This window comes from Theropithecus gelada, chromosome 7a, assembly GCF_003255815.1.
Source record: "Theropithecus gelada isolate Dixy chromosome 7a, Tgel_1.0, whole genome shotgun sequence".
In the NCBI taxonomy this organism is placed as follows: domain Eukaryota; kingdom Metazoa; phylum Chordata; class Mammalia; order Primates; family Cercopithecidae; genus Theropithecus; species Theropithecus gelada.
In genome coordinates, this window is record NC_037674.1 from 15,019,134 (window position 1) to 15,046,633 (window position 27,500).

Consider the following 27,500-nt stretch of genomic DNA (forward strand, 5'->3'; position numbering starts at 1 on the left):
TGCCATGTCAAAACAGAATAGAAAGCCTGATCAGTCCAAGACGAGTCCACACTTCTAGGTGCTGCAGCCCCTGGTAAAACCACAGAGTTGTTACTTTTGTCCATTGCTGCCACAAACCCTGGTGTTCCAGATCCCTGCAAAAATGACAGTGATGCCTCACACTTGGGATCCCAGGGAACTGCAGCTTTACCTTAACTCACACACACTGTCAAGGGATCAATGCTGTGCCAGAAACCCAGGCTCAGCCACGAGCCCTCCCTCATGAGCCTAGAAAGACCCTAATGTTAGCCAGTTCAACCTTCTCCTTTCTCCATAGTGAGTTTCCCTTTGGGCCCCTTGGAGTCCTTTCTTTCCAAGGGACCTCTGCTGGAGCAACATGAATCCATGAGAGAGGTTCAAGTAAAATTGAGCCAAAAAAGAGAAAGGGGTTACAGTTGGACTCCCTTTCCTCCAGGACGTTCCTTGGCCCCTATACAGGCAGTCAGCACTGTGAGACTTTGTCTCGCCAACATTTCCTGTCACTCTTCTCCCAGAATCATGGTTACTCATTTGCATTATATTTGCATAATTAATAAGGTTAAGTCCCATCTTTAGGGAAGGGTGACTTTCCATGTCCACCTAAAGAGCAAGTGCCTAGACATTCCTCACAATTTAGAAAAGAAAAGAAAAAAAGAAGTGAAGTGTCTGTCTTTGGCGACTAGGTAGATGGGGATGCAGCTGCCCCCGCTCTGAGTGCCACAACAGGGCAGCGGCCCTGGATGACAGCTGCCCCACTGCAAGACTTGGCCAGTGACTGCAGCCTCTTGTGAAAGAAGAAGCGGTGTGCCAGCAAGCACCATTCATCAAATGGAGCACAGCAGGTTTCAGCCCCTTCTTTCCCTCAGCCAGTCACCTCTGGACAGTGAACAGTGACCCAGTGGGCCTGCCTGAAACTGCTAAGGCGGAATGTTCTTCAAGAAGTTAGGCTCTGGGATGAGTCTGTGACCTCAGCAAATTAAAGTCCTTTCCAAAGAGTCTCATCTATTAAAGTAGAGAGATCCTGCTAAGATAAAGATGGCAGAAGGGGATTCTTTGATGGGTACACTCTTTTTCATGGGGCTGGAGGAAGTACGGGACTGAAAGTGAAGTCTCTCAACTAATTTGACTCTTTCCTAGCTCGGAAGAGAATTATCTGTGAATTCTCTCACCCTCTCTGAAGTGCCAGTTACCGGGCGACAGTCATCAGTCTATCTTCTTTACACTTCTTTCAAGAGGCTTAAAGCCCTGTGAGGGGATAGATAGATAGATAGATAGATAGATAGATAGATAGATAGTGAGTAATAGGTATATAGACAGATAATTTTAAAAGCTAGACTAGCAATTACTTGCCAAAAAGAAAAAACAATTTCCTCTTTTTGTGCTGTCAGTAAAATGTAAAATTTTACGGAATGCCCGCAAGGGATTCTCTTTAAGTGCTGCAAAACGATTATTTTCCACAAAGTCTAAAAAAAAAAAATTGAAATGCTGATAGGAAAAGATCATCTTACTAGGTGCTTTGTAACGTAGAGGGAACTCCAGTCAACAGGCAGAGTGAGGTGGAAGGAAAGAGCCCCCAGAGGGAGATGAGACTTGTACTCCACGCCAGCTGCACTGCCGACTGTGTGGCCTTCAGTGACCGCCTCACAGGCCTCCTTCAGTCACCCACCTGGAGGGCGACTTAAATACCAAACAGAATAGTTTATGTGTGAAATGCTTTGCAACTATAAACGATTATTCACCTGCATTATAATTATGTTTCTACAAATTGTGCTTGTCAGTTCACATCCCAAAAGGACCTAAGCATTAGACACCATTTTACAAATTTTAAAAGGTCATTATGAAGTTCTGAAATATACTCTGGCTGAAGAAAATACACTTTAGGAAAAAAACGAACACATCATCCACGTCTTCAGTCCTACATCCTAAATAAACAGTTTAATCCCATCACATAACACAGCAAAGCCTGTTATCCGATAAAAGGAGAGTACTAAACCCTCAATTTAAGGACTAGTTACAACTGATTAAAGTAAGGATACTTATAATTTAGTGTGTAAGAATGTATGCTGAAATATAATTAGTGCCTATGAATTAAAGCAGGATGGATTAGGCTAATTCCTGGAATGCTATTAGAGAGAAGACCCTAGGTTTAAAAAAAAAGAAAGAAAAGAAAAGAAGAAAAAAGAATGATCTTTGTGTTTGCACAGCAGCTAAGCCGCTTAATGTCCCTCTAATGGATGTGAATGGGAAGAAAGGGAGAAGGGGAGTGGAACCCTCTCCGTGGCGTCAGCCCACGCTATGCCTGCCTGGCACTGCAGCCCTGGAAACCTGGGTACAAGGCAGAAGGGGCTGATTGCATGCCCTCCGCTCACTTCCCAGCTTCATTTATATGGTAATTAGCGCTCTGCTGCCAGAAGGGAGAGCATCTGCCAAAAGTAAAGTCCTCACAATAACAAAACTGACATTAGCTGTGATGCCGTCAAAGTGCTGACTAAGAAATTTCTTTTATCTCCTTTTGAAGCCATAAAGTGCATTCATGTTATTACTAGCCGGGAGTTTTTAACAGTCTTGCACTGACAGCAATTATTTAACACACGCACAAAACAATAGAGTTTCACACCACGTAATAAACCTTTGAGCTCCGTGACTTCCAATGCTCTCACTGGCTAGATTTTATGGTCTGGTAGCTCCTGAACAGTCAAGTATACAAGCCACAAAAACAGTATAAAAGTGATTTGAAGCAACCACTTTTTGTGCCCTTGCAGATTTATTTAATGACTGAGGCACACTCCATGATCATGGGCCAATTAAAAGATGTGTCTGCCCACCTTATTCGCTGTGCTTAACTGCTACTAAGTCTCTGCGAAGGAATCAAGCTGAACCCATGGTTGTTGAACTGTCCCTACATCTAATTTTTCCAAAACCTCAGCCAGAGTAAGACTTAAGTATTTTAGCAATCTATTTAAGGTGCACTATATTATTACCTTTCTCAGTAAAATAATTCATTCAAATATTGTATTTGAATATCAACTCTGCTGAGGCCCAAAACAGAACACCAAATACGAAGGAGAAGAAAATCAAGAAAACTGCTTTCGGGAATCATCTAACTGAGGAGTTGTAATCAAATAACGGTGACAGAGGCTGTATGTGTTTAAAGAACTCTCCTGGAAGTCAGATGTGGGTTATGGACAAGTCACCAAAGCCCTATGTCTGGTGTCCTTATCTGTAACAATAGAGGTAGTGATAGCTATGCCACCTGCCTCCAAGGTTTTCACGAAGATGAAACAAAAACTGCAGGAATGTAGAAGAATAGATTGTAAATATTTTCATCACAAAAAAAATAAGGAGCTGAAGTGATGGATATATATTAATTAGCTTGATTTAATCTTTCTACAATGTATATACACATCAAAAGTCCACATTGTACCCTACAAATATATTCAACTATTATTTGTCAAATAAATTTAAAAACTGCAGAAACAAGCACTTTGCAAACTATGATGCATTATATAAATAAAGGAACAATTATTCTCTGCAAATGATACCAACTGATTTATTTTATTTTATTTTTTTGTCACTCTAATTCAAGGATTTTAGTATGTAACCATCATAGCCATGGAGACCTTGAAATCTAATTGCATTTACTAATTTACTATGAGTTATCACTAGGAATTCCCTAATTCAGTATCAAGAATATAGAAATCAGAATATCAAAGTTTTAAGAATTATGAAATTTGTTTAAAGGGAACATATGGTTTAAAATAGATGGCTAAAACCAGCAAGCATTATAAAACAATTTTTAAACTTTTAAAAGACTCAACTTTTAAAAGACTCAAATTACATATGCAAAATCCTCAGTCACTATGTAAGTTCATGACTTTATACATATTTATGTGCAAAGTTTGAACTATATTATGACTCATTTTTGGCTGGTCATGGTGGCTCACACCTATAATCCCAGCACTTTGGGAGGTGAAGGCAGGTGGATCACTTGAGGTAAGGAGTTTGGGACCAGCCTGGCCAACATGGGGAACACTGTCTCTACTAAAAATACAAAAATCAGCCAGGTGTGGTGGTGGGTGCCTCTAATCTCAGAAACACTTAAACCTGGGAGGTGGAGGTTGCAGTGAGCCGAGATCACGCCACTGCACTCCAGCCAGTGAGACTCCATCTTAAAAAAAAAAAAAAAGATATATATATATATATAAAATGACTCATTTTTAAAGGCATTTTTGGTCAACTAGTTTTATGTATTAAAAACATACTTAATGTAAGTCAGGTACTATAGAAAGGTCATAATCAATCACATAATCTCTTTCTGAGCCCATTTATCTGTCCGTACATCTGTAATAGAGATGTGCTGTCAGTGGCGTTTACATTTTCCCAGCAAACAGAATCATAGAACAACAGGGTTTTAGAGCTCTGTCTTGCTTTTACGTCGGTTGTACTTCCCTAACATTTGCATATGCCAGGATTTCACCTATTTTCTTAAATTGCATGCAATAGCCATGCCATGCCCACCATTTTGAAAAGGTACTAGCTGCCCACCTGGGGTTAGTTCTTGACCTCTACATCAAGATACACTTCTGGTCATTGCCTTTGGTGTATCACTGCCTTTGGTGTTCTCTGCCAGCCGGCCCTCCATGGCTGCTAATCCCCATCCATACCCTGTGACGCCCAATACCCAACTGTTTCTCTTCTGCTTGTCTCACTCTGCTCCTTCTCTCTGAATGGTAACTCAAGCTCTGCCTCTAACGCTTTCTTGCCAAAGTATTTTACATACTTTACCCCTCAAAGCCTTTAAATTATTGTTTATGTACTCCCACGAGTTATATTTATTTGTCTTGTGTCCCCTACTTAATTTTAAATTCTTATAGACACACATTTAATGTTGCTATTTTTCACAAATTTAACATTACCATATTACTTTCATATGCAGAAGTATGACAATGGGTAGACTTCCCAAACTATGCAAATTCCTGCTTTTTAACAGACATTTAAATCAAAATACACTGTTAGGATTGTGTATGGGACTGACTATGGGACATTGTTTGAGTTGTTAGGAAAATTTTCTGAAGGATAATCTTAGGCTATTGATGTTGATCATGTGTGTCTGCACACAATGTAGAGATAGGATAAATAAAAATTAAAACAGTGAGTTTACTACTTCATAGCTAACATTCAATTCAAATATTAAAAGTAGACTCACTCAAGAAAAAAATTACATTCTTCTATGTTTTTAATTGTCACTGCTTATCTAAACCTTAGATACTAAGCAATGAAGCTAAGAAGAGATTAGCAGCAAACTTCAAAGGTAATAGCAGGCACTTAAGCAAGAATATAATTACATGGTGATTTCATTGACATTACTTACTCAAAATACACTCTAGAGATGATGCAGGGCTTATACATGAAAGTATATAAATGCTTTTGATGGATTACTTCAACAAACAAAAAGCAGGTTGCAATACCCAGCACATATTTCTCACAAATGACTCCATATGAAAATCAGATAGAAAAACAGCAGCACCTCACAAAACTTTTCAATATTGTAGAACAGTAAATAAAATTAACACTTTAGAGGTAGTTAAATCTGTAATATATGTGACAAAGAGCATATGTTTTAAATATATAAAGACAGCTTTCCAATACAAAACAAAAAGAATACCTTAATAAAATACATAAATGAACAAAGACACAAATGGTCAATGCACCGAAGAAGAAACACAAACTGCCAATAAACAATCGAAAATATGTCCAAATTTGCTAGTAACCAAAACAAAATAAATTAAAGCAACTATATCATTTTTAAACCCTGAGACTGGCAAAAAAAAGAATACTACCACTGTAGGTATAGCACTCTGGAATATTCTTAGTGCAAGAATAAATTACACATCCTCACTGGAGGACAATTTGGCAACACACAGCCGAACCCTACACACACACTCTCAGCAATTCCACTTAAGAATACATCCTAAGACAATGATTAAACAAATGCTCACTCCGTCATGGTTTATAATAATAATATTGGACATTACTAGAAATGAACAGAGAGGCCTCATTCAATAGACACACTCACATAGTACCATAATGCATTTATTGTTAAGTAAAAAGCAGGCTATAAAACCTATGTAGAATATGATCCTGGTTTGTAAAAAGACAAAAAGGGAAGGAAGGGGAGGAGAGGGAAGGAGACTGAAGAAGAGAGGAAAGGAGGAGGGGGAAGGGGTGTGTGTGTGTGTTGGGATGGGGGGAAGTGAGCATTTGGGGTACATGTGGACAGGGAAAACGTCAGACAGGATAATGACCAAGGGTTAACTATGCTTGCATGCATAATTTTTCTTTTCTTCTTTATATTTTTCTAGATTGCCTGAATGTCCCCAAAAGCTATTTTCACTATGAAAATAAATTTCAACTATAATCACATTTGCATAACCACTTTGTAATTAAAGAGAAATCTTTCAACAAATTCTCCATCCTTATCAGAGGCAGTCAGCAATTATTTCTAGTTGGGCACAAGAGAACCCTTCACATTCACAAAGTGTGTTTCTAGGTATACCAAACAAAAACAAAAACAAACTAAAACTTGCTGTGTATCCACACAGACTCTTTAAAAATATTCTCTAGTACTTTCCAGAGGGAAGCGCCTCAATGGAGGCAGAGCCTGAAACCTTATTCCGTGTATTTGATACTGGTTGGCCAGTAAGAATGTGAAGAGTTAAAAACCCTTCCAGAGTACTTCATGCATGCAATGAACTGGGATAAATAATAATTGCAGGCAGATACTACTTAGCTCAGGGCCTGGTGGCTAGACAGCTTCTCTCCTTTCCAGTCGGAGGCCTCTGCCGCAAACATGCTCCGCCAGAGCCAAGCTTGATCCCCCTCTTTGTATTTATTGGAACTGGAGCTACTGGAGCAACACTGTATCTCTTGCGTCTGGCATTGTTCAATCCAGATGTTTGTTGGGACAGAAATAACCCAGAGCCCTGGAACAAACTGGGTCCCAATGATCAATACAAGTTCTACTCAGTGAATGTGGATTACAGCAAACTGAAGAAGGAACGTCCAGATTTCTAAATGAAATGTTTCACTATAACGCTGCTTTAGAATGAAGGTCTTCCAGAAGCCACATCCGCACAATTTTCCACTTAACCAGGAAATATTTCTCCTCTAAATGCATGAAATCATGTTGGAGATCCCTATTGTAATCTCTATTGGAGATTACACTGATTAATAAATAACTGAAACTTGAAAAAAAAGTAATAATAATAATAATTGCATTAGCAACTAGTGCCCAAAGAAAGATTTCTGAAATATTCTAACTTCAGGAATCAAATACAAGCTGAGGTGACATCAAGCTCAGCAGCTATAAGAATGAAGTCAGACATTCTGCCCTGTGCTCCCCACATTTGTCTTCTCTCATCACTTCCAATTTAAGGAAGGAAAAGCCTGTAACAGAAAAATGATAAAACAAGAAAATTTCCATCATTTGAGATAGACATTGTGAATAATTCTACAAAGACACACTTCTCCTACTTCTCAATATGTCCAAGAGGTGAAATTGAGCATATTCTTTATTTTCCAAGATTACACATATGGTTTCAGTAAGTCTTTTGTTTCAATTTTCATTTCTTGGCCCTCATTTTTTAGACAAAATCTAACAACCCATGTCAGACTCACTTTAAAAACACACAGCTAGACACTACTATGGAACCTCTCTCTTCATTATTTTTAGACTCTCCTAGAATCCTACTAATGCCTGTTTCTTCTACACCCCTAGAAAATTAGAATGTTGGGGAAATGTTTACTTTTTTAGAAAAAAATAAACCAATGTATCTGAGTACTACATAAATCACCTTTTTCTTCTCTGAAACTGCTCTGTTAATAGCCACTAGCCACATGGGGCAATGGAGACCTTGAATGGTGGCTGAGTCCAAATCAAGATGTGTTATAAGTGTACAAAACACACTGGATTTCATATATATATATATATATATATATATATATATAATATACAATTAATAATGTTTAAATTAAATACATGTCAAAATGATATTTGAATATAGTGAGTTAAATACAATCTCACCTGCTTCTTTTTACCTTTTTGATGTGACTAGCAGAAGATATAAAATTACTTATGTGGTTGCATTGTGTTTCTGTTGGACAGTGCTGGTCTGGAATGCTACTTCATCTTGTCGAGATTCTTATTGCCATTTCTGTAACTCTGCAAATACTCAGTATTGTCTTTCAATAATAGGTCTTCATCAGTGGCATAACGCAAGAGGTTTGCTCCCTCCACCACACTCAGTAAAACACCTGCCACTAGTTACTCCTTTTCCCCAAAATTAAAGTCTATGCTTACTGGAAGCTGATCTGAGCATTCTGCACTCCTCGTGATCAGTGTTTTCCCCAGGGCTGCTCTGCCCCTTTGGGCCACATACACGTGAGCAGTGGAGCGGCATTATAGTTTGCCAATGCTGGTGGATGGTATAACTTTCAGTTTGGGGTTCAAACTCGCTTCCCACAGGGCAGACACACTAAAGTGTCACCACAATTCCCTCGCAAAACTCATTCATTCCCTGAATTCTCCCAGTGCACCAGAAGGAATGCTATCCATTTTATATAGCCGCCCAAAAGTGGGCTACTGTGTCAGTTAGGATTGCTTTCATAAAAGAAACCCAGCGACACGCCTGGCATAACCAAGGTCGGTTTATTTTTCCAACTTAAGAAATTGGTCAGAGGTAAACAGGTAAGAGGTGATGCAATAACTTTATGACGGGACAACTGCCCCAGCCTCCTCTCTTTCTGACCTGCCCTTGTGGTCTCAAGACGCCTCCTGAAGGTTCAGGCAGTGTTTCTATGCTCCCACCAAGAAGGGAAAAGATGAAGGGCGAAAGGCATATGTCAGCTGTTTTTCCTTTTATCAAGAGACTTCTGCCTGTATCTGACTGGCCAGAACTAACTTACATGGTCACCCTAGTTACAAGGGAGTCTGGGATAGTATTTTTAACTAGAATTTTATCAGTAAGGAAAAACAGCAAATGGATTTGGGGTAGGCAGTTGTTAATGTGTACCCTAGTTTTATTTTCACAAATATTGTTGCAATTTTGTTAGAGATAGGAATAAATGCCTAGAGATATGGGGATTAAAGAAAAATACAACAAAATTCACAATCTTAATGTTGGACACAAAAGTTGGGAGAATGGAAACTTTGAGAATATAATATCTATTACGTAGATCATTTCATTTTATTGAACTTCCAGTTTTTTGAATAGTTCTTGTAACAACTCTCACCATGTATCTTCGTTGATAGTAAAAGTACAATCAACCTGCCAATAATATCTTTTCTAAAAGTTTAGTTCATATTAAACAGCTGCTCAGAAAACTTTATCCACCAGTCACAGCCTGCTATTCAATATGGCCTCATTCTACTTTTATAATTTTATTTTCTTCTATTTCCTTTCATCCGGAGTGGATGAAAGCAGACCTCCAATGTGAAAAGGAGTTTCTTCCTGAGTCATCTGCAAAATTCCACACTCCTGTCACCCATCTGATCCAATACCAAATTCAGCATTCCACTCAAATTTCTGAAGCATTGTTGTCGTTAATAAGAATCGCTGTCTGCTTTTCAATCACTACCACTAGATTTTTTTTTAAAGACACAGAAACATAGCTTCAGTAGTTCACAAGTATTAAGGCCCACACCATGCCAAGCTGAGAATGGGAGAGCTGCACCAGCTGAGGATGCCAGGCCCTCCGCTGGGAGCACTCACTCACTCACTCACCAAGTGACTTACTCCCAAACAAGAGCCCTGCAGAAAGCCTGATTCAAGTTCTCGGTTCAGCAAAATTCAAGTTTCTAAGATGTCATGTATCTTTATGGCATTGGCAAAAAGTCAGACCTTTCTATGATTAATTCATAAACGTTACTGATCATTCTGTTCCCTATAATGATCCAAGCTTTCCAAAAGCTGGCCCTTTTCCACAGTGTCTTCTTTCTGTAACACCCACCCCCATCTATACCAAATGAAACCCGGCTCATTCCTCAAGGCTCAATTCAGATTTCACATTTTCCACAAAGCCTTTCCAAATCGCTCTGCTGTAACTGTTCTCTGTTTTGATCAAATATAGCACTTGATTTCTATTTCTCTCATGTCATTTGTTTTATTTCTGCCTTATATTTGTCGACTAGTCCCAGCCTCTCCCACTAGACCAAAAGCTTGACTCTATATTCTTAGCAGAGCATTTTATTTATTTGTTTGCACTGAATTAAATCTGGATTGTTTTTTCTATGTGACAGACAAAAGTAATTGTGCAACATCATTGACCACAATATTTTTTAAAGTCTGGTCACAAATTATGACTGTCAAAATAGTAATCAGCCCATTGCTTTCCATTTTGAGCTCCAGAGAAAATTATTACAAATATATGAAGAGATGTCCTATGGCCTTGAGGAGGGAGGAAAGATTGCCCACCAGTGTCTATACAAGGCTTTCACTACTCCACTATGCAGCCCATAGGTCCCCATATATATTTAGCACAGAATCCAGTTACACAAAGATTCTTGAGCATCTGCAAAGGATGAATAGATTTCCTGAACCCAAAAGTTGGGACACAGAATTTTTGTGCCATTCCAGTTTCCATTTAAAATACAGCTTTCATTGGATGCAGTGGCTCACTCATGTAATCCCAGCACTTTGGTAGGCCGAGGTAGGCAGACTGCTTGAGCCCACGAGTTCGAGATCAACCTGGGCAACATAGTGAGACCTCACCTCTACAAAAAACACAAAAATTAGCTGGGCATGGTGATGCAGGCCTGTAGTCCCAGCTATTCAGGGGGCTGAGGTGGGAAAACCACTTGAGCCCAGGGGGCAGGGGTTGTGGTGAGCCAAGACTGCACCACTGCACTCCAGCCTGGGTGACAGAGTGAGACCCCATCTTAAAAAAAATTTTTTTAATGGATCAAGGAGCACACTTCTTTAGTAAATCTGGTATGTGTTCCAAACTGTTCAATGTAAAAACCTGGGGTAAGATAAGAGTTAACATTTTAAGGAACAAAGAGCAGAAGCTAAGAAGGGCAATAAGAAGGGCAAAAAAAGTTTGAAAAAAATCCATCTTACTGGCAAAAAAATAATAGTAATATATTCCTGCATATGTAGGTTGTGTGTAATTATAATCTATCTCTTTTTCTTCCTTCTGCCCTAGGTCTCAGAGGCTAATGTGCTGTTTTACAAAAACTGTTTAACAACTTTTCTCTGACTGGTTTGAAAAACTGCTGTTGTTCTCACTGGAGGGATGGTGCAAAGCTTTAAAAAAGCTATAGAATGATGAAGGGAAAATAGATGTAAGTGCCAGGATCCTGTTTAAAGGATCAAGGAAGGTCTAACTCCAAGAATGTCCACTTAACATTATATTTTCATTTCTATGAATTCTATCTGGTTTCATTTCAAATCTTTGCCATATTCTCAAAGCTCATTTTCTTTCTTTAAATATATTAAACAGACACATTTTACATTCTGAAACAGACCACTCCAAACTCTGCAGTCTACGTGGAACTGACTCTACAGCATGTTTTTTCAATTAACCACTGCTCATGGTAGTTTTTTTCTTTATGCGTTGGGGGTCGGGGGAGTCCTCTATCATGGATTCATGGCCCTTAAATTTTATTTGTGAGAATTTATTAAGGTCTAGATTAAATTATTGTGTTCTTCCAGAGAGATTTCCCTTTCCTTCTACCAGGAGCTAGGATTACTCCAATCTAAGACCATTTTCAACTGAACATTCAACTTGGCCCCATGGGTGGTATGAACTCAAACCCAAGGCCTACCTTCATGCAGGGTTATCATTAGTAATTCTCATGGGGGTCTTTTCTTTTCCATTCCACCCACAACCAAAGCAGAGACAGCTACACATGTCCCCACCAATCCCTCTCCAGAGCAGATTCTTCTTCATTTTTCCACTCGGAAGAACCATTTGGTGTGCTGACTCTATGTGGGAGCTCTGCCTTGACCTCTACCCTGTCTTGGGCTCTGTTTCCTGTGCTCCCTCTACACATGCCTGGTTAAACCCACACTTCAGGCCTTCAGAGGTCAACAGATACCATGGGGACCAATGTTTGTTCCAGTGGCCACCTACCCCTCCTAACACATAGTGTCTTGTCATTCCTACCCTCCAAGGAATTCCCTTACACATTTCTGTCAGCTCAGCCATGCTTTTAAAACTACTTTTTAAAAAATATATTTTATCTAGCATGCTCAGGCTTGCTTTCCCAAGCAGGGTCTCTCTTAACATCTAGTCTGCCATACAGCTAGAACTAGAACTCTCCCATCCAGAGATCTGCATAGGGGCTGGAAACAGTTCCATGTGGCATGTTACTACCCTGTGTCAACATCCAAATAATAGGCTTCATTTTAACCTCTAAAATCAGTATAATGTTTATGTACACATTTTTCTTTTACCTCAATGCTATACTGCTTAAATACGGTGTGTGTGCATCATATATTATAATTTTTACAATAATTATTTTATATAATTATACTTAATAATCATATTCACATTTGTTTATTTCTTGAAGCATGTACCTGTCCTTGTTCCATGTAATCACACCTACAGCACATGGCCGCTACCAATGAACTTTAAAAACTAATTCAGAAAGCAAATGGTAAGTTATGTTAAAACCTAGCTAGTCTTATTACCTATTTCTAGAGCCTCTGCTCAACAATAAGAATTTAAGGAAAAATAAGCAGTATTATAAAACAAAGCTACTATCATAATTGTCCTTTTTTTTTTTTTTTTTTAAGATGGAGTTTCACTCTTATTGCCCAGGCTGGAGTGCAAAGGCACTACTTCTGCTCACTGCAACCTCTGCCTCCCGGGTTCAAACAGTTCTCCTGCCTCACCCTCCCGAGTAGCTAGGATTACAGGCATGCACCACCATCCCTGGTTAATTTTGTATTTTTAGTAGTGATGAGGTTTTGCCATGTTGGTCAGGCTGGTCTCAAACTCCCGACCTCAGGTGATCTGCCCACCTCAGCCTCCCAAAGTGCTGGGATTACAGGCGTGAGCCACCGTGCCCAGCCCATAATTGTCATTTTTAAGGTGCCTCTCAAGATATGGCACGTTATTATTCAGAAACAGCACAATACCTACACCTTCTATAACATATCATCTGCATTATCATAACACATGTGAAAAACCATAATCCAGAACCAAACATCTTTAATAATTTTTAAAATGTTTACAGTATAGGTAGAATACAAAGTTTATTTATAACCTCTCTCATTCCAAAATGAGTTTGAAACTGAAACCTACTAATATATTTTACAAATTGATTTAAAAGGATAGTTGAAACAAAGTAAGTTCATGAAAAAATATCCAACTATCCTTAACATCTTCATCTCAAACATTAGGACAAATACCTAATCCATGCAGGGCTTAAAACCTAGACGACGGGTTGACAGGTGCAGCAAACCACCATGGCACATGTATACCTATGTAACAAACCTGCACGTTCTGCACATGTATCCCAGAACTTAAAGTAAAATTTAAAAATAAATAAATAAATAAAAACATTTTCCTCTCGAAGAACTCCAGCTAATTATCTTTCAAATTTCTCATAAATTATATTGATCTATGAAGTCAATAACTTTTAAAAGGTTACTGGGTCATTTATTCATTGCAGGATAATTCATGAACATCAGCCATGTAACTTTAACTGTTCTACATTCTCAACTATTAAATGATGATATTCCATTGCAAGGAGTTTTGTTAAGATTTCTGCATTAAATGATGTAGAAATATATAAGTGCTTCTGAAAATTTTATGTTCTACTTGCTTGTTTCAAAACGGGCCTATGATTAAGAGAACACATTTTTTAACGTTTCTCTGTTAACGTACAAATCTCACTCTCCAAAGTTTAAAACCAAATGTTTTGCATCATTATTACACACACCTGCCACCACCTACAGAAAGAACAAACGTTGTATACTCTAAATACCAACTGTATGTGGCAGTGTTATTATTTTATCCACATTTCTAAAACCTGTTACAAGTGAAAAAAAGATTAAAATAATTTCTGCAGTTATAAACAGTGACACCAAAGTATAACTATTTTTCCAATTCAGACTTTCATTAATGTATGAACACCAAAGCACACTATCTGGTCTTCCTGTTTAACCACAGACATGTCAGGTCTGTTTGGAGTAGTGCTGAATTTGGAAAAGATGAATATCCGGTTGGTAATAGCTTAAAGGTTTTAGAATAAAGCCTACATTTGTGGGTGGCCACAAATCTTAGCTGAAAATTGGCTGAACTATACAGATGTGACTTAGAGAGGTTGGATTTATTGAAATGTTCACAGGTTGAGGTGTCAGAAGAGCTGGGCTTCGATTATTTCTGAAAAATCATTTAGCTGCTCAAGACTTTGGTTTCTAATCCATGGAACTGCCCCACATGACCTCTAAGCCCCTTTAGCTCTCACATTCGAGAATTCTGAATCTATAGCATGTGTAACAATTGAAGGTAGACTTCCCAACCCATTCTTTAAGCAGAAGGAGCACTCCAGTCTTCTGACTGGGGTTCATATATGCTTATATCAGGTTAAATGACAAGAGCATGTCGAAATAAGAATCAGAATGTGAGGATTTATCATCCTTTGTGAGCCACATTCTTATCCTCAGTGCTCAGCAACAGGGCTTAGAGTGCTAACATTTTGATGCAATAATGACAATGCAGTTCACCAAACAAGGCCAAGCTCAGTGGTTTCCGGGAAACTGAAAAGAGAAAGAATGCGGATAGAAATAGTAGAGGCTTCAAATGATGGAGTAAATGAATGAAGTTCAAACTGAGAATCAAAAAGAGACACAAAAAAGACCTAAAAAGTGTGGTCAAAGTATTTGGAATGACTAGAACTAGAGAAAGTTTTTCCTAACAATACTAACAAAACATCTTTGAGAGTATTTTATCATTAGTGGGATCAATGGGATAAGGTCAGATTGATGATTTTTTATTTAAAATGCAAAAACTTTTAAAATGGAATTCTTTTGATTTGTGAAAGACAGGATCATTATGCAACTTCATCAAAGGTATTTTTACCTAACTCTAGAAGTCAAAAATGTTCTTTATTTTTTTAAAAAAAACAAAAAATCTTTATTGTCACAATGGAACACTCACACCTCTGAAAAATGAGACAAATAATGAATTATTGTTGCTATTCATTTAAATTATTCAAAAAGTCCATCATTATGTTAATGGATTAAAATATCCTTAAATAAAAAAAGATATAATAAAATTGCCTCAATTATGGCTCCCCTTTCTTTAGAAATAAAGGCAATTTAATAGAAAGTGAAAATTATCTAATAAAGGTAAGTTATAGCACATATTCTATTTCCCTTCAGGTGGTTGTTAGTATATATGCGCCAATATATGAATATACATATATAACACAGTTGATAAAATCTATCTTAAATGTTTATTTGTATGTTTTGTATCATATATTTTCAATTAGAAGTCCTATATTAGCCTGGTGCGGTGGCTCACGCCTGTAATCCCAGCACTTTGGGAGGCCAACGCAAGCAGATCACTTGAGGTCAGGAGTTCGAGACTAGCCTGGCCAACATGGCAAAACCTCATCTCTACTAAAAATACAAAAATTAGCCGGGTGTGGTGGCACATGCCTATAGTCCCCGCTACTCAGGAGGCTAAGGAAGGAGAATCGCTTGAACCTGGGAGGCAGAGGTTGCAGTGAGCTGAGATCACGCCATTGCACTCCAGCCTAGGCAACAGAGTGAGACTCGGCTCAAAAAAAAAAAACAAAAAGTCTTCTATTGACAAAGTCCAGGTCCTTGTCATTTTTATCATCCTACCATAGTATTAAATGGGTTAATATTATATAAGTTGCTTTGACATTCCCTTCTTTGAGAACATTTATTTCCTGGGGCTTTTTTGTTTGTTTGGTTCATTGGTTGGTTTCCTTGGGCATTATTACTTTGAAAATATTCCTAAAAGTAGAATTATACAGCTCAAAAATATGAATCATATTATAGCTGTTGTTATATTCATTGACCAATTGTTTTCCAGGAGAAAAAATAAACCATTCAAAAAGCTACCAATAATGTCCAAATATCACTGTCCCAATCTTTACACCAGTCTTACTGACACATAATGATATCATATTTGTCATTCTTTTGGCTGGCCTAACAGGTGTATATAGTTCCTACAAGTTGTCTGAACATGAATTTTAATTGCTGGTAAGGCTGAATATTATTCCTTGTGATGACTCACTCTATTTTTCTAAATATATAAAAACCATTTACTGAGATACAATAAGCAATGATCTCTTGTACACATAGATGCTTTCCACATTTTTAAACATTAATTTATTTCTGTATAGACACAACACATGTATATTACAGAAGTCTGAGATATAAAGAAAAGCACAATAATAATATAAAAATCACCCATAATCCCAACACACTTTTCCCTTTAAATAGTGTGTGTTACAAAAAGTTAATTTCCTTTCTTTGCCTCCCCATCCATCCCAATCCCTGCTAAAAGTAACTGCTGGTAAGTATTTGGTATACGTATATTGTTCCAGGATTTTCCTATGACTCTTTTTATTAAAATGGTATCACACTGATCACTATCTTCTGCAACAGGCTCTTTTTCCTTAATGCTCAATCACAGACATCTTTTCAAGACACATAGACTTACCTCATTCTTTTGATAGGCAGATGGTATTCTAGTCTGTGTCAGTACAATAAGTTATAACACTGGGTTAAAGCAAGGCAAAAGGGTCCCAGCTGATATCTGAGGTATATATATTACATTTTTTCAGTTATGGTCTCATAGGTAACCATAACCAGTTCCCTTGCCCCCATAGGTATCTGCCACCAGTTCCTTTGCCACCTTGATCTTCCATTGCAATCACCCAACCTCTCCTCACCCTTGCCTCAACTCATCACCCCTCATCTCCAGCTTTGGTGGACTCCTGAGAGCTGTCAGAGAAACCCTTCAGCCTTGCTGGCTGGCTCCATTTCACAGCAGGGTTTCCAACCTCCCCTGGGCTACCTGACTGTTTACCATTGCTTTTATCTTATTTTCACTGGCTCTATTCCAGTCCCTTCCTACCCTTCTTCAATCCCCACTCTACCCTCCCACTCTGACCATATGGAGAGGTCGCTAATTTACAGGGTAAGTAGAGAACATTCAAACATGGCCTCTCACACCTTCTCTTCATCTCTCAGCCTGCCTTTCGTGGCCCACCCTTCCTTTCTTTCATCCTGAATAAGGAAAAGGGTACCCTGGTTCTTCTCCAAGGCTTACCCCTCCATCTTCAATGTTGCCCTCCATAAGACGTCCTTCCCCCCTGGAAACAAGCTTATGTAAATGTCATATTAATTATGTTAATAATAAAAATAGCAAAACAAATGTATATCACACTTAAAATGTCCAGACCCTGTTCTAAGTACCTTACATATACTAATTTAAACTTCATAACAGCCCTATGAGGTGAGTGTTACAGTAATTGTAATTATCTCCATTCTACAGATTAACGAACTGAAGCACAGAGGGCTCAGGGGACCCGCCAAGGTCACACAGCTACTAAGTGCACAGTTGAGATTCAAACCCCAAGCAGTCTGACCTTTAACCACCATGCCCCCTATAAAAAGCTTATATACTAGGACCGGGGAAGTGATTTAGGGCAGAGTGGGGTTAGAAGACTGGATGGGCAGAGAAGCCTGCAGAGCACCCAAACCAACAGAAAACTACTCTCTTCTTTGTCTGGTTTGAAGTACCAGAGACAGACATCACTTGTATGGCAAATGATGGAGAGACTGTCTGTGGGGGCTGTCTTATGGTGCCTATTCTATGAAAACAGATACTCCCATTATCTCTTCATTCGAACATCTCAAATTGTCTCCATACAAGTAACCTGGTGGAAAAACTCCTATCCACAGCTAAAGCCACTACACCTAACCCCATGGGAACCAACTAGGCAAGCGGCAGGTGGCTCAGCACAAACTCCCTGACATGTGAAAAGAGCTCAAATGCAGCTCCTCCACCTATTCACCACCTACAGGCTGCCTGCTTGGGCCTGAGACACTCACCTAAACCATCCAGGCACCCCATGATACTTCAACACTCTCTACCCAGCCAGTGTCACTCCAGTCTAGTTTGAATACTTAGTCCCAGATAGACCATTTCCAATGAGATAATTCTAACTTTCTTCCTCAATATTTACCAGAAATATGTCTCTTTTTGGCTTCCCAATCACCATGCATTTTCCTCCTCCACTATAAAGAATCAAATTAATATTTAACATGTCAGCCCTTTAAATCTTTTTGGGAAGTGACCATCTGTGATTTTTCTACCAAACCACTCCCCTTCCCTCCTACCCCAACAAACACATACAAAACACACATGCACTAGTCTCTTCTTTGCTGGGCTAAATAAATACATGTAGCCCCATTAACGATCCTTCATATGACCTGGTTTTACATCTCTTCCTCATCTTGGTCACTCTAATATCTACAGATGATCCATTTTGCTTACTTCTCTCTTAATGTGTCCCAGAGCAGCTGTATGACACGGCTAACTCACACTAAGGAAATCCTACAGATGTGCTTCACACATGCTGCTTCCAGCACCCACGGCTCATCCTTCCTCCACTCTCAGAGCGGCTTTTCAAGGCCCCTGATGCCTACTGAGTTTCATATTAAGTGTGTGAGCTTCAACCTCATTTCATTGTCTACTTTCCCTAGCTCCTAATAGCTAAATCCACTGATGCCAACAACACTACCACCTCCTACGGACTAAATCAAATCCCACTTCCTCAACCAGTCTTGACCAAGACAAATGTGCATCAGCAGCCTCAGCCTAACCCTGAAACACAGAATTAAGCTGCTTTTCCAGCCTTTACTGACAAATCAATCCTGGATGCAGGCGTTTCCAGTACCCCCTAGGGCTCCTATACTGCCCCTTAGCTCACTCTTTCTTCTCCCATCCCTAAAACAGGATATAGGTTTGATCCTTAGATCACCAATTCAATGGCCACAGATTACATCTTCCATCAGTAATCCTGAAAGGATGTTCCATTGCAGGAGGCAGAATAAGGCAAAACTGCAAAGTTGGCCATTTCCTATCATTCAGAAACCACATTCTCTGGTTGGAGGGCAGTAGACTAATTTTGTATATAGAAAAGACAATCTCGCATTCTCCTAAAAAGTGTTACTAAACTTCCAAAAGTAACTTTCAATAGAAGATTTAATCCAATTAATACCAAATATTTAGGAAACACACAAACTAGTTTTAGATACTATATATTAAAAATAACATCACTTCTTATTAAAAGTAAGTGTGCCAACAATCTCCGGCAAAAGAACAGAGGTCATCTTGCACTACTCTCTTGACTTTAAAGCAATGAAATGAAGTCTCTCAGACAGTGGTCCCCAGCCTTTTGGGCAATAGGGGGAGGGGTGGAGGAGGGGTATGGTTTTTGGATGAAACTGTCCCACCTCAGATGATCAGGCATTAGATTTTCACAAGGAATGTGCAACCTAGACCTCTGGCGTGTGCAGTTCACAATAGGACTCGTGCTCCTATGAGAATCTAATGCCACTGATCTGACAGGAGGCAGAGCTCAGGTAAAGCAAGAGATGGGGAGTAGCTATAAAACAAATGAAGCCACCCTCACCTGCTGCTCACCACCTGCTGAGCGGCCCTGTATCTGGTCCTTGGTCCAGGGGTGGGGGACCCCTGCTCTGAGAAACTATGTAATTTATTCAAAGTCACAGAGCAGGCTATAAACAAAACTGAAACAAGGACTCAGGTCTCCAGATTCCCGGTCGAAATAGTATCTAGCCATCTATGAGGTACAGTGCGTTTTCAGAGTTTGAAACACACAGTATCTTCCCCTCAACAGGTCACATGGTACACAATGTGAATCCACAATTATGAACTCAGTTAGGAATCTACAGTTATGAATCTACACTAAGCAATGAAAACATAAAACAGGGCCAGATGTGGTGGCTCAGGCCTGTAATCCCAGCCCTCTGGGAGGCCAAGGTGGGCAGATTGCTTGAGCTCAGGAGTGACAGATCAGTCTGGGAAACAAGGTAAACCCCTGCCTCTCCTAAATATAAAAAAATTAGCTGGTCATGGTGGCACACACCTGTAGCCCCAGCTACTCAGGAGGTTGAGGTGGGAGGATTACCTGCACTCCAACTTGGGCAACGGAAGTGATATTCTCAGAAAAAAAAAAACAAAAAAAAACATAAAACAGTACAGATCAACATTTGTGGGCCTTTATCATGCAGATAACAGCCTCTGAAAGTGTTAACTGTAAAAGACAAAACTATGAAAATAAAATTTGTATAGGGGAACCCAAACATTTCACTCATGAATATTACTGATTATAACAAGTTTATCACACTTTAATTAACAAAAAAACAACATTAATCATGAAAAGAAAAGCAAGTCCCAGAAAGGCAGTAATAGCATAGTTGTTAAATGCTAACCATTTGAATCCTATCTCCTCCACTTACTAGCCATGTAACCTTAAGGAATTAGTCAACCTCTCTTTCGCTCCATTTCTTCATCTACAAAATGAGGACCGGTATTTACCTCATGGAGCAGCTGTGATGATTAAACACTTTACTATCTGTAAAATACTTGGGACAGTGCCTGGCTCATAGTTGGTATTCAATAACTGCTCTTATCTACTCATGTATTATTCTTTTCCACTTGGATAACAACCAACTCTTGACATTTATTATATCCCTTTAAGTGTAGCCAAACTTCATAAGGCAGTGGAATGACATATGCTTTCTTAAAGGATCCTGGTTTTGAGCCAAAAATTAAATAATGGTAGAGACGTGGTAGAAAAGAACAGGTACATGTTCAAGGTATGTGATAAATGGCCAGTGTCTTAAGTCTGTCTGGGCAACAAAATAATGGTATTTTGGGTGGTTTATAAACAACAGAAACTTATTTCTCACAGTTCTAGAAGCTGGGAAGTCCAAGATCAAAGAGCTGGCAGGTTTGGTGCCTAGTAAAGGCCCATTTCCTTGTTGATAGGGGTGACTTCTCACTACATCCTCACATGGTAAAAGGGGCAAATGAGTTCCCTTGGGCCTCTTTTATAAAGGCACTAATTTCACTCACAAGGGTTTCACTGACATGACCTAATCACTTCCCCAAATTCTCCACCTCCTAATCCCATCACCTTGGGGATTAGGGTTTCAAAAGGAATTCTGGGGGGACACAAACCTCCAGACCACAGCAGTCAAAAATCAGGAGAATGGATCATGAGGAGTGACAGGCTTAGCCCACCTTGGATTGGCAGATATGGGGTGAGAGGAAGTACCAACAGTTTTCAAAACCAATCAAACCACAAACATTTCATTTACAACATCGAATTTACAATGTACCATCATTACCACTACAATGAATGGCCAAGAGCCCCCTTACACTTCCCTACCATTCCTACTTTTTTTTTTTTTTTTTTTTTGAGACAGAGTCTTACTCTGTTGCCCAGGCTGGAGTGCAGTTGTGCAATCTCGGGCTCACTGCAACCTCCACCTCCCGGGTTCAAGCAGTTCTCCTGCCTCAGCCTCCCAAGTAACTGGGACTACAGGTGCACGCCGCCACACCCATCTAATTTTTTTTGGATTTTAGCAGAGACGGGGTTTCACCTTGTTACCCAGGCTGGTCGCGAACTCCTGAGTTCAGGCAATCCGCCCACCTCGGCCTCCCAAAGTGCTGGGATTACAGGAGTGAGCCACTGCCCCCGGCCCATTCCTACTTCTTCTACTTCATCCCATCAACAGAATCAGGGAAATCTCTCTGAAAATGGAAACAGAGGTCTCCCTGAAATATAACACCCATGAGATTCTCCATGCAAAGCAAATAAAAATGAGCTCTAAAAGAAGCACCATGTATTCATTCCCTTTAGATCTGCTGCCTAACTCTCATGAGGTGACCCTGATCTCCATCAGGCTCTGTGTCAGTGCTGCTATCTGTGGCCTGCGGGCAGTGAGGGCAGTTCAGCTGGGCTTGACCATTAAGGTGTGACGACGGGATTGTGACACACACTCAGGGGCTCTGAAGGGGAGCATATTTTAAAATCACTCACCTGATGTTTACTCCACAGTGCAGTATATTAAATGGAATAATGACAGAGGGAGTGACTGGAAACAAGAAATCCTACAAAAACCATGTTATAAGTGGCTAAGGCATGAGGTGACAACACTGAGAGAAGGGTGATAAAAGTAGGGACAGAAAAAAAAAGACTTTGAGTCATAAGAAACTCAGGAAGGATATGGCAACAAATTAGTCACATTGTTTAAAACTCAAAGAGGCTTGAAGATCACCCAAGATGACAGAATTTAGCAGGAAACCAAAAGGGGTTACTGCAGGTAATTACCACAAGACCACAGTCACAAGCTCAGCCTTGACATGTTTAATTTTAGGGAAAATCCAGGTATCCAGCTAAAAACATGCTGTAGGTAGCTGGAAAATCATAATACGATAGAGCATTTCTAACAGGTTCAGAGTATCAACCAGCTCACAACTGGGTTGCTCGAAGAGTTTTCACTCATCAGTAATGACATGTCTTCATGTTGAGCAAGAAAAACATGAAGTAGGCCAAGAAAGACTTGGAATGCATTAAAATTCATTAATTACTAATAATATATTAGTAATTACAAACAAAAAGTGAGAGAATTTAAGCTATAAGTTCAAAACAGAAGGATGATTTTAGGGAGAACTACCAAATTTTTCCACAAAAAAATGATTATTTGTGTCACTGTCAGAATATTAGGATTAAGGATAATTATTCTGACTTCAGATAGTATCTTACACACTATCCGAAGTACCTTACACACTATCTGAAGTCAGAATATGCTTTATGTTATTTAAATTAATGTTTTATATTATATAAATTGCTTAAATTCAGAATAATATCAAAGTCCTATGAATTATATGTTTAGCTTTTATTCACATTGTGACTGACAAATTCACATGGCTGATTTAACACATGAGAAGAGTCATAAAATAGTCAAAAGAGACTGAAACCTTTTTTGGTACAAGTTTTGGTTATACCATCTTTAAATAAGAGAGATGGTCAGGTGTGGTGGCCCACACCTGGAATCCTAGCACTTTGGGAGGCTGAATGGGGCAGGTCACTTGAGCCCAGGAGTTCGAGACCAGCCTGGGCAACATAGAGAGACCCCAACTCTATTTTTGTCTAAAAAAAAAGTTAATTTAAAAAAAAGAAAGACTTACCACATTTTCCTTCATCATTCTCAGCTTTTCATCAATCTCTCTCAGCCGAATACACAGATCCCGTTGCTCTTTGGTGTTCCTGAGTACCTTTTCTCCTGGAGTTACTTCCATATTTTTTTCACCATCAAGGTCAGGTTCCTAATTAAGAAAAAAAAAAAAAAAAAAAACATCATTTCCAGGCTGGAAATGTGCTGTCACATACCAACCTCAAAGCAACTGAGCCTTGAGGGTTAGCTTTGCTTCTCGAACAATATTTCTTCCCTTCAAAACAATATTTTATAATGCTTTAAAGTCTTTCCATTTTAGGAGGTAAAGGTCCAATTGTACATACAAAAAGCAGGAAAGGAACCCAATTTTTATTGCATACAATTCTACTTAGCAAATTATTAAAAGAGTGTGTCAATTTCAAGAAGTGATTATTTTATATTTGGCTTCATTTCTCACTTCTGGTAGCTTTCAATCTCTAGAAGCATCCTGATATGGTTTGGCTCTGTGTCCCTACCAAATCTCATGTCAAATTGTAATCCCCAGCGTTGGAGGTGGCGCCTGGTGGCAGGTGACTGGGTCATGGGGGTGGAGTTCTCATGAATGGATTAGCACCATACCCTCAGTGCTGTTTTCGTGATTGTGAGTGAGTTACCACGAGGTCTGGTTGTTTAGAAGTGTGTATCACCTCCCTCTTCTCTCTCTCTTCCTCTTGCTCTGGCCATGTAAGACGTGCCTGCTTCCCCTTCACCTTCTGCCATGATTATAAGTTTCCTGAGGCTTCCCCAAAAGCAGAAGCTGCTATGCCTCTTGTACAGCCTGCAGAACCGTGAGCCAATTAAACCTCTTTTCTTTATAAATTATTCATTCTCAGGTATTTCTTTATAGCAGTAAGAGAACAGTCTAATACACATCTAGAGGCTGAATTATTATCAGAAATATTTTTTAAAGGAAATCTAATGTTAGGGAGGAGTTTGGAAAAAATGGTATCAAGGTCTCTTTGCAATGCTAAGCAGTCAGCATTTTATAAACTTTTATGAAGACACACCTGCTATGAAGTAGGACACATGGTAATCTGAAAAGCACCCTGGATTTCATTTTTAAATTGAAATTACTTTAATAATCTACAACTAGGATTTTTTCTAAATCTTAGGGCAAGCAGAGAGAAGGAACAAAAAGAAATAAATTATAAGTTGGACTTAACAACATTTTTAAATGTTGCTTAATCAAAGCCACCATTGAGAAAATGAATAAACCACTGACTGAGAGACAATGATCATAACACACATATCTGACAGAGGACTTGTATCCAGAACATATAAGGAACTCCTACAACTTGATAATAAAAATAATCAAATAGACAATAACAATCAATCAAATGACAATCAAATTCTATAAAGACTTGCACAGATACTTCATAAAAGCTGTGTGCATGACAAATAAGAACATGAAAACCTCCTCCACATCATTAGTCATTGGGGAAATTCAATTAAACCACAACGAGACACTACTACATAACCACTAGCATGGCCCAGATGAAAAACTGAACACCAAATGCTGGAAATGTGTGAAACAAGAGGGACTCTCTTACATTGTTTGCAGGACTATACAATGGTACAACCACTTTGAAAAACAGGCCATTTCTTTTTTTTTTTTTTTTTTTTTGAGATGGAGTCTCACTGTGTTGCCAGGCTGGAGTGCAGTGGCACAATCCCCACTCAATGCAACCTCTGCCTCCTGGGTTCAAGAGATTCTCCTTCCTCAGCCTCCTGAGTAACTGAGATTACAAGCATGCGCCACCATGCCCGGCTAAGTTTTGTATTTTTAGTAGAGACAGGGTTTCACCATGTTGGCCAGGATGGTCTCGATCTCTTGACCTTGTGATCCACCCGCCTTGGCCTCTCAAAGTGCTGGGATTACAATTGTGAGCCACCATGCCAAAACAGGCCATTTCTTAAAAAGTTAAATGTTTGTCGATCCTGTGACCCAAAAATTCAACTCCTATGAATTTATCAAAGAGAAGTTAAAATATGTAACTACAGCCTTGTACACAAATGTTCATGGCAGCTAAAAACTGAAAGCAGCCCAGGTGTCCATCAATAGAAGTATGATAAACTCTGGTGAGTACCTGCCACAGCTGGGACCATCAGGGCGTTTCTCCTGGAGCTCCATCTTCCGGTTAGGTTTAGTCAAAGTAAGGGGAGGAGTTCTAGGAGAGTAGAGGAGAGAAGGAGAGAGAGCTTGGGGTATTTTTCCCCTTCCCCCCATACTTTTGCATCACAGTTTGGGCAGTGATGTATCCCTGAGATGTGCTGAGTTTTCTTAGATTCAACTGCATGTTCATGCTCAAAGACTAACAGAGGACACACTTAGAGCCACTCTACTCAGAAGGATATAAAACAGGAAACACAGCAGGGCAGTATCAGGTATCCCTTTTCAATGGGAGTGTTTGCTACAGTCCATGCCAAAACAATATAGGTATAAAGAGCAAAACAGCTATAAGCTGCCTGTCTTAAAATCCGCCTATCCTACAGGAGCCATTATGTCTTGAAATGCCCCCACAGGCACACTGAGTCCAGGGACCCAGCAAGAAATGTGCCCAGCCACAAGAATCACTGCAGTGAGAGATGCCCAAAATATGGCTTCTCCATCAGGTCTTTATAATTCTCCCAATCCAGGGATCATTTTAAGCATAAGCAAAGTTGCCTCCTAACGTATTCGGCATTCCAACTTTTCTCAGACTGCCAAGGAAACAGAGTTAGGAAACTAACTACAGCTCAAATGCTCGTGCTGAGGGGGCTGGGGTTGGCTAACCCTTTGCTCATGTCCTCTATTATTACAACTTCAGATGGCCAGTTCTTCTCCCCCAGCTCCAGCTCTTGCTGAGCTCCCACACACTTTTTCTTCCCCCTGTCCACTGTGGCTAGTCTCTTGGTGTCCCAACATCCACTGTTAGCTCCTTTAAAGCTATATAAATAGTCCCTTCATATAATTATCTTCAAAATACAAGCTAGGTATTCCTTTTGTTTCTTGTCAAAAACTCTAACTGATATATAGAGTGTGTGTGTGAGTGTGTGTGTGTGTAGAGAGAAATAGACTGGAAGGAAATTTAACAATAATTAACTTGGTAAAAATCCTGATTATTTAATCTTATTTTTCTTGTTTTTGTAGTTCCGGAATTTCCTACAATAAACATGTATCAATTTCATAAGCAGACAGACCTTTTTTTTTTGAGACACGGTCTTATTCTGCCAGTCAGGCTGGAGTGCAGTGGCACAGTCACGTCTCACTGCAGCCCCGTCCTCCCAGGCTCAAGCGATCCTCTCACCTCAGCCTCTCAAGTGGCTGGGACTACAGGCGCACACCACTTTGCCTGGCTGATTTTTTGTGTATGAAGAAGGAATGGATGTCACTATGTTGCCCAGCCTGATTTTGAACTCCTGGGCTCAAGGGATCCTCCTGCCTCAGCCTCTCAAAGTGCTGGGATTACAGACGTGAGCCACTGATTTTTTATTTTTAACAAATTTTTCTACCAAGGCCATTTTTGTTCTGTTCTGACAATGTGACTCTCCATACCTGAGAGGTATAGACCCGAAGGCTGGATTCTAGCTTCAGTTCTGCTGGAACAATCAGCTGTGTACTTTTAAGGAAGTCACCTCCTCTTTCTGGGTCTCAATTACTTCTGAGAAAGTTATTTCCCCTTCTAATAGCTTATGAGTCTGTAATTCTCTACAATTAGACCCAAAGGATATACAACAGCTTTCTTCAGTCATGGCCTCCAATAGCATAACCGTATAGTTCAAATATTTGAAAAATATTGTATGATGAAAGCAGAGGCCAAGAGGGGGCAAGGAAAGGTAGCCACTGATGCTGACAGAAATTGCCCAGCTGCAAACTCAAAAAGCTCTGTGGTGCCAGGAAAGATCCTTTTCTCACAACAAAGTGCCAACCAGGACTGTCTGTCCTTGTAATCATCAGGAAGTATCTTGATTTCTCATAGTAGAAATGTTTAATCAGATTCTCTGACCGACATATCATTTCTGTGTTTCTGAGTCATACAGGAATGCTTTTATGGAGAATTCAATAAAAGCTGTACTCGATATGCCACAAGAAGGGAACTGTCCCTGAGGCCAAGATCAATAGATACTTGTTGATTTGACTAATTGGTTGCCAAGAGATTCTGAGTTTATCCTTAGAAAAAGTATGTGTGGTGTTGA

General features: G+C 39.4%; 1 protein-coding gene and 1 pseudogene across 3 annotated transcripts in view; one reads left to right on the forward strand and one right to left on the reverse strand.

Annotated features, from left to right (window-relative positions):
• The window catches only part of FSIP1 (fibrous sheath interacting protein 1), a 190,190-nt gene that overhangs the window by 96,036 nt on the left and 66,654 nt on the right, over positions 1–27,500 (reverse strand). For both annotated transcript variants that reach the window (XM_025390805.1, XM_025390806.1), the window contains exon 10: positions 23,299–23,436. In XM_025390805.1, the coding sequence (XP_025246590.1) occupies positions 23,299–23,436 (138 nt within the window). The remainder of the gene's footprint in view (positions 1–23,298; positions 23,437–27,500) is intronic.
• On the forward strand, positions 6,667–7,274 carry LOC112627997 (annotated as a pseudogene). The gene is made up of 2 exons (XR_003120257.1): positions 6,667–6,709; positions 6,794–7,274. The product of XR_003120257.1 is annotated as a cytochrome c oxidase subunit NDUFA4 pseudogene (transcript).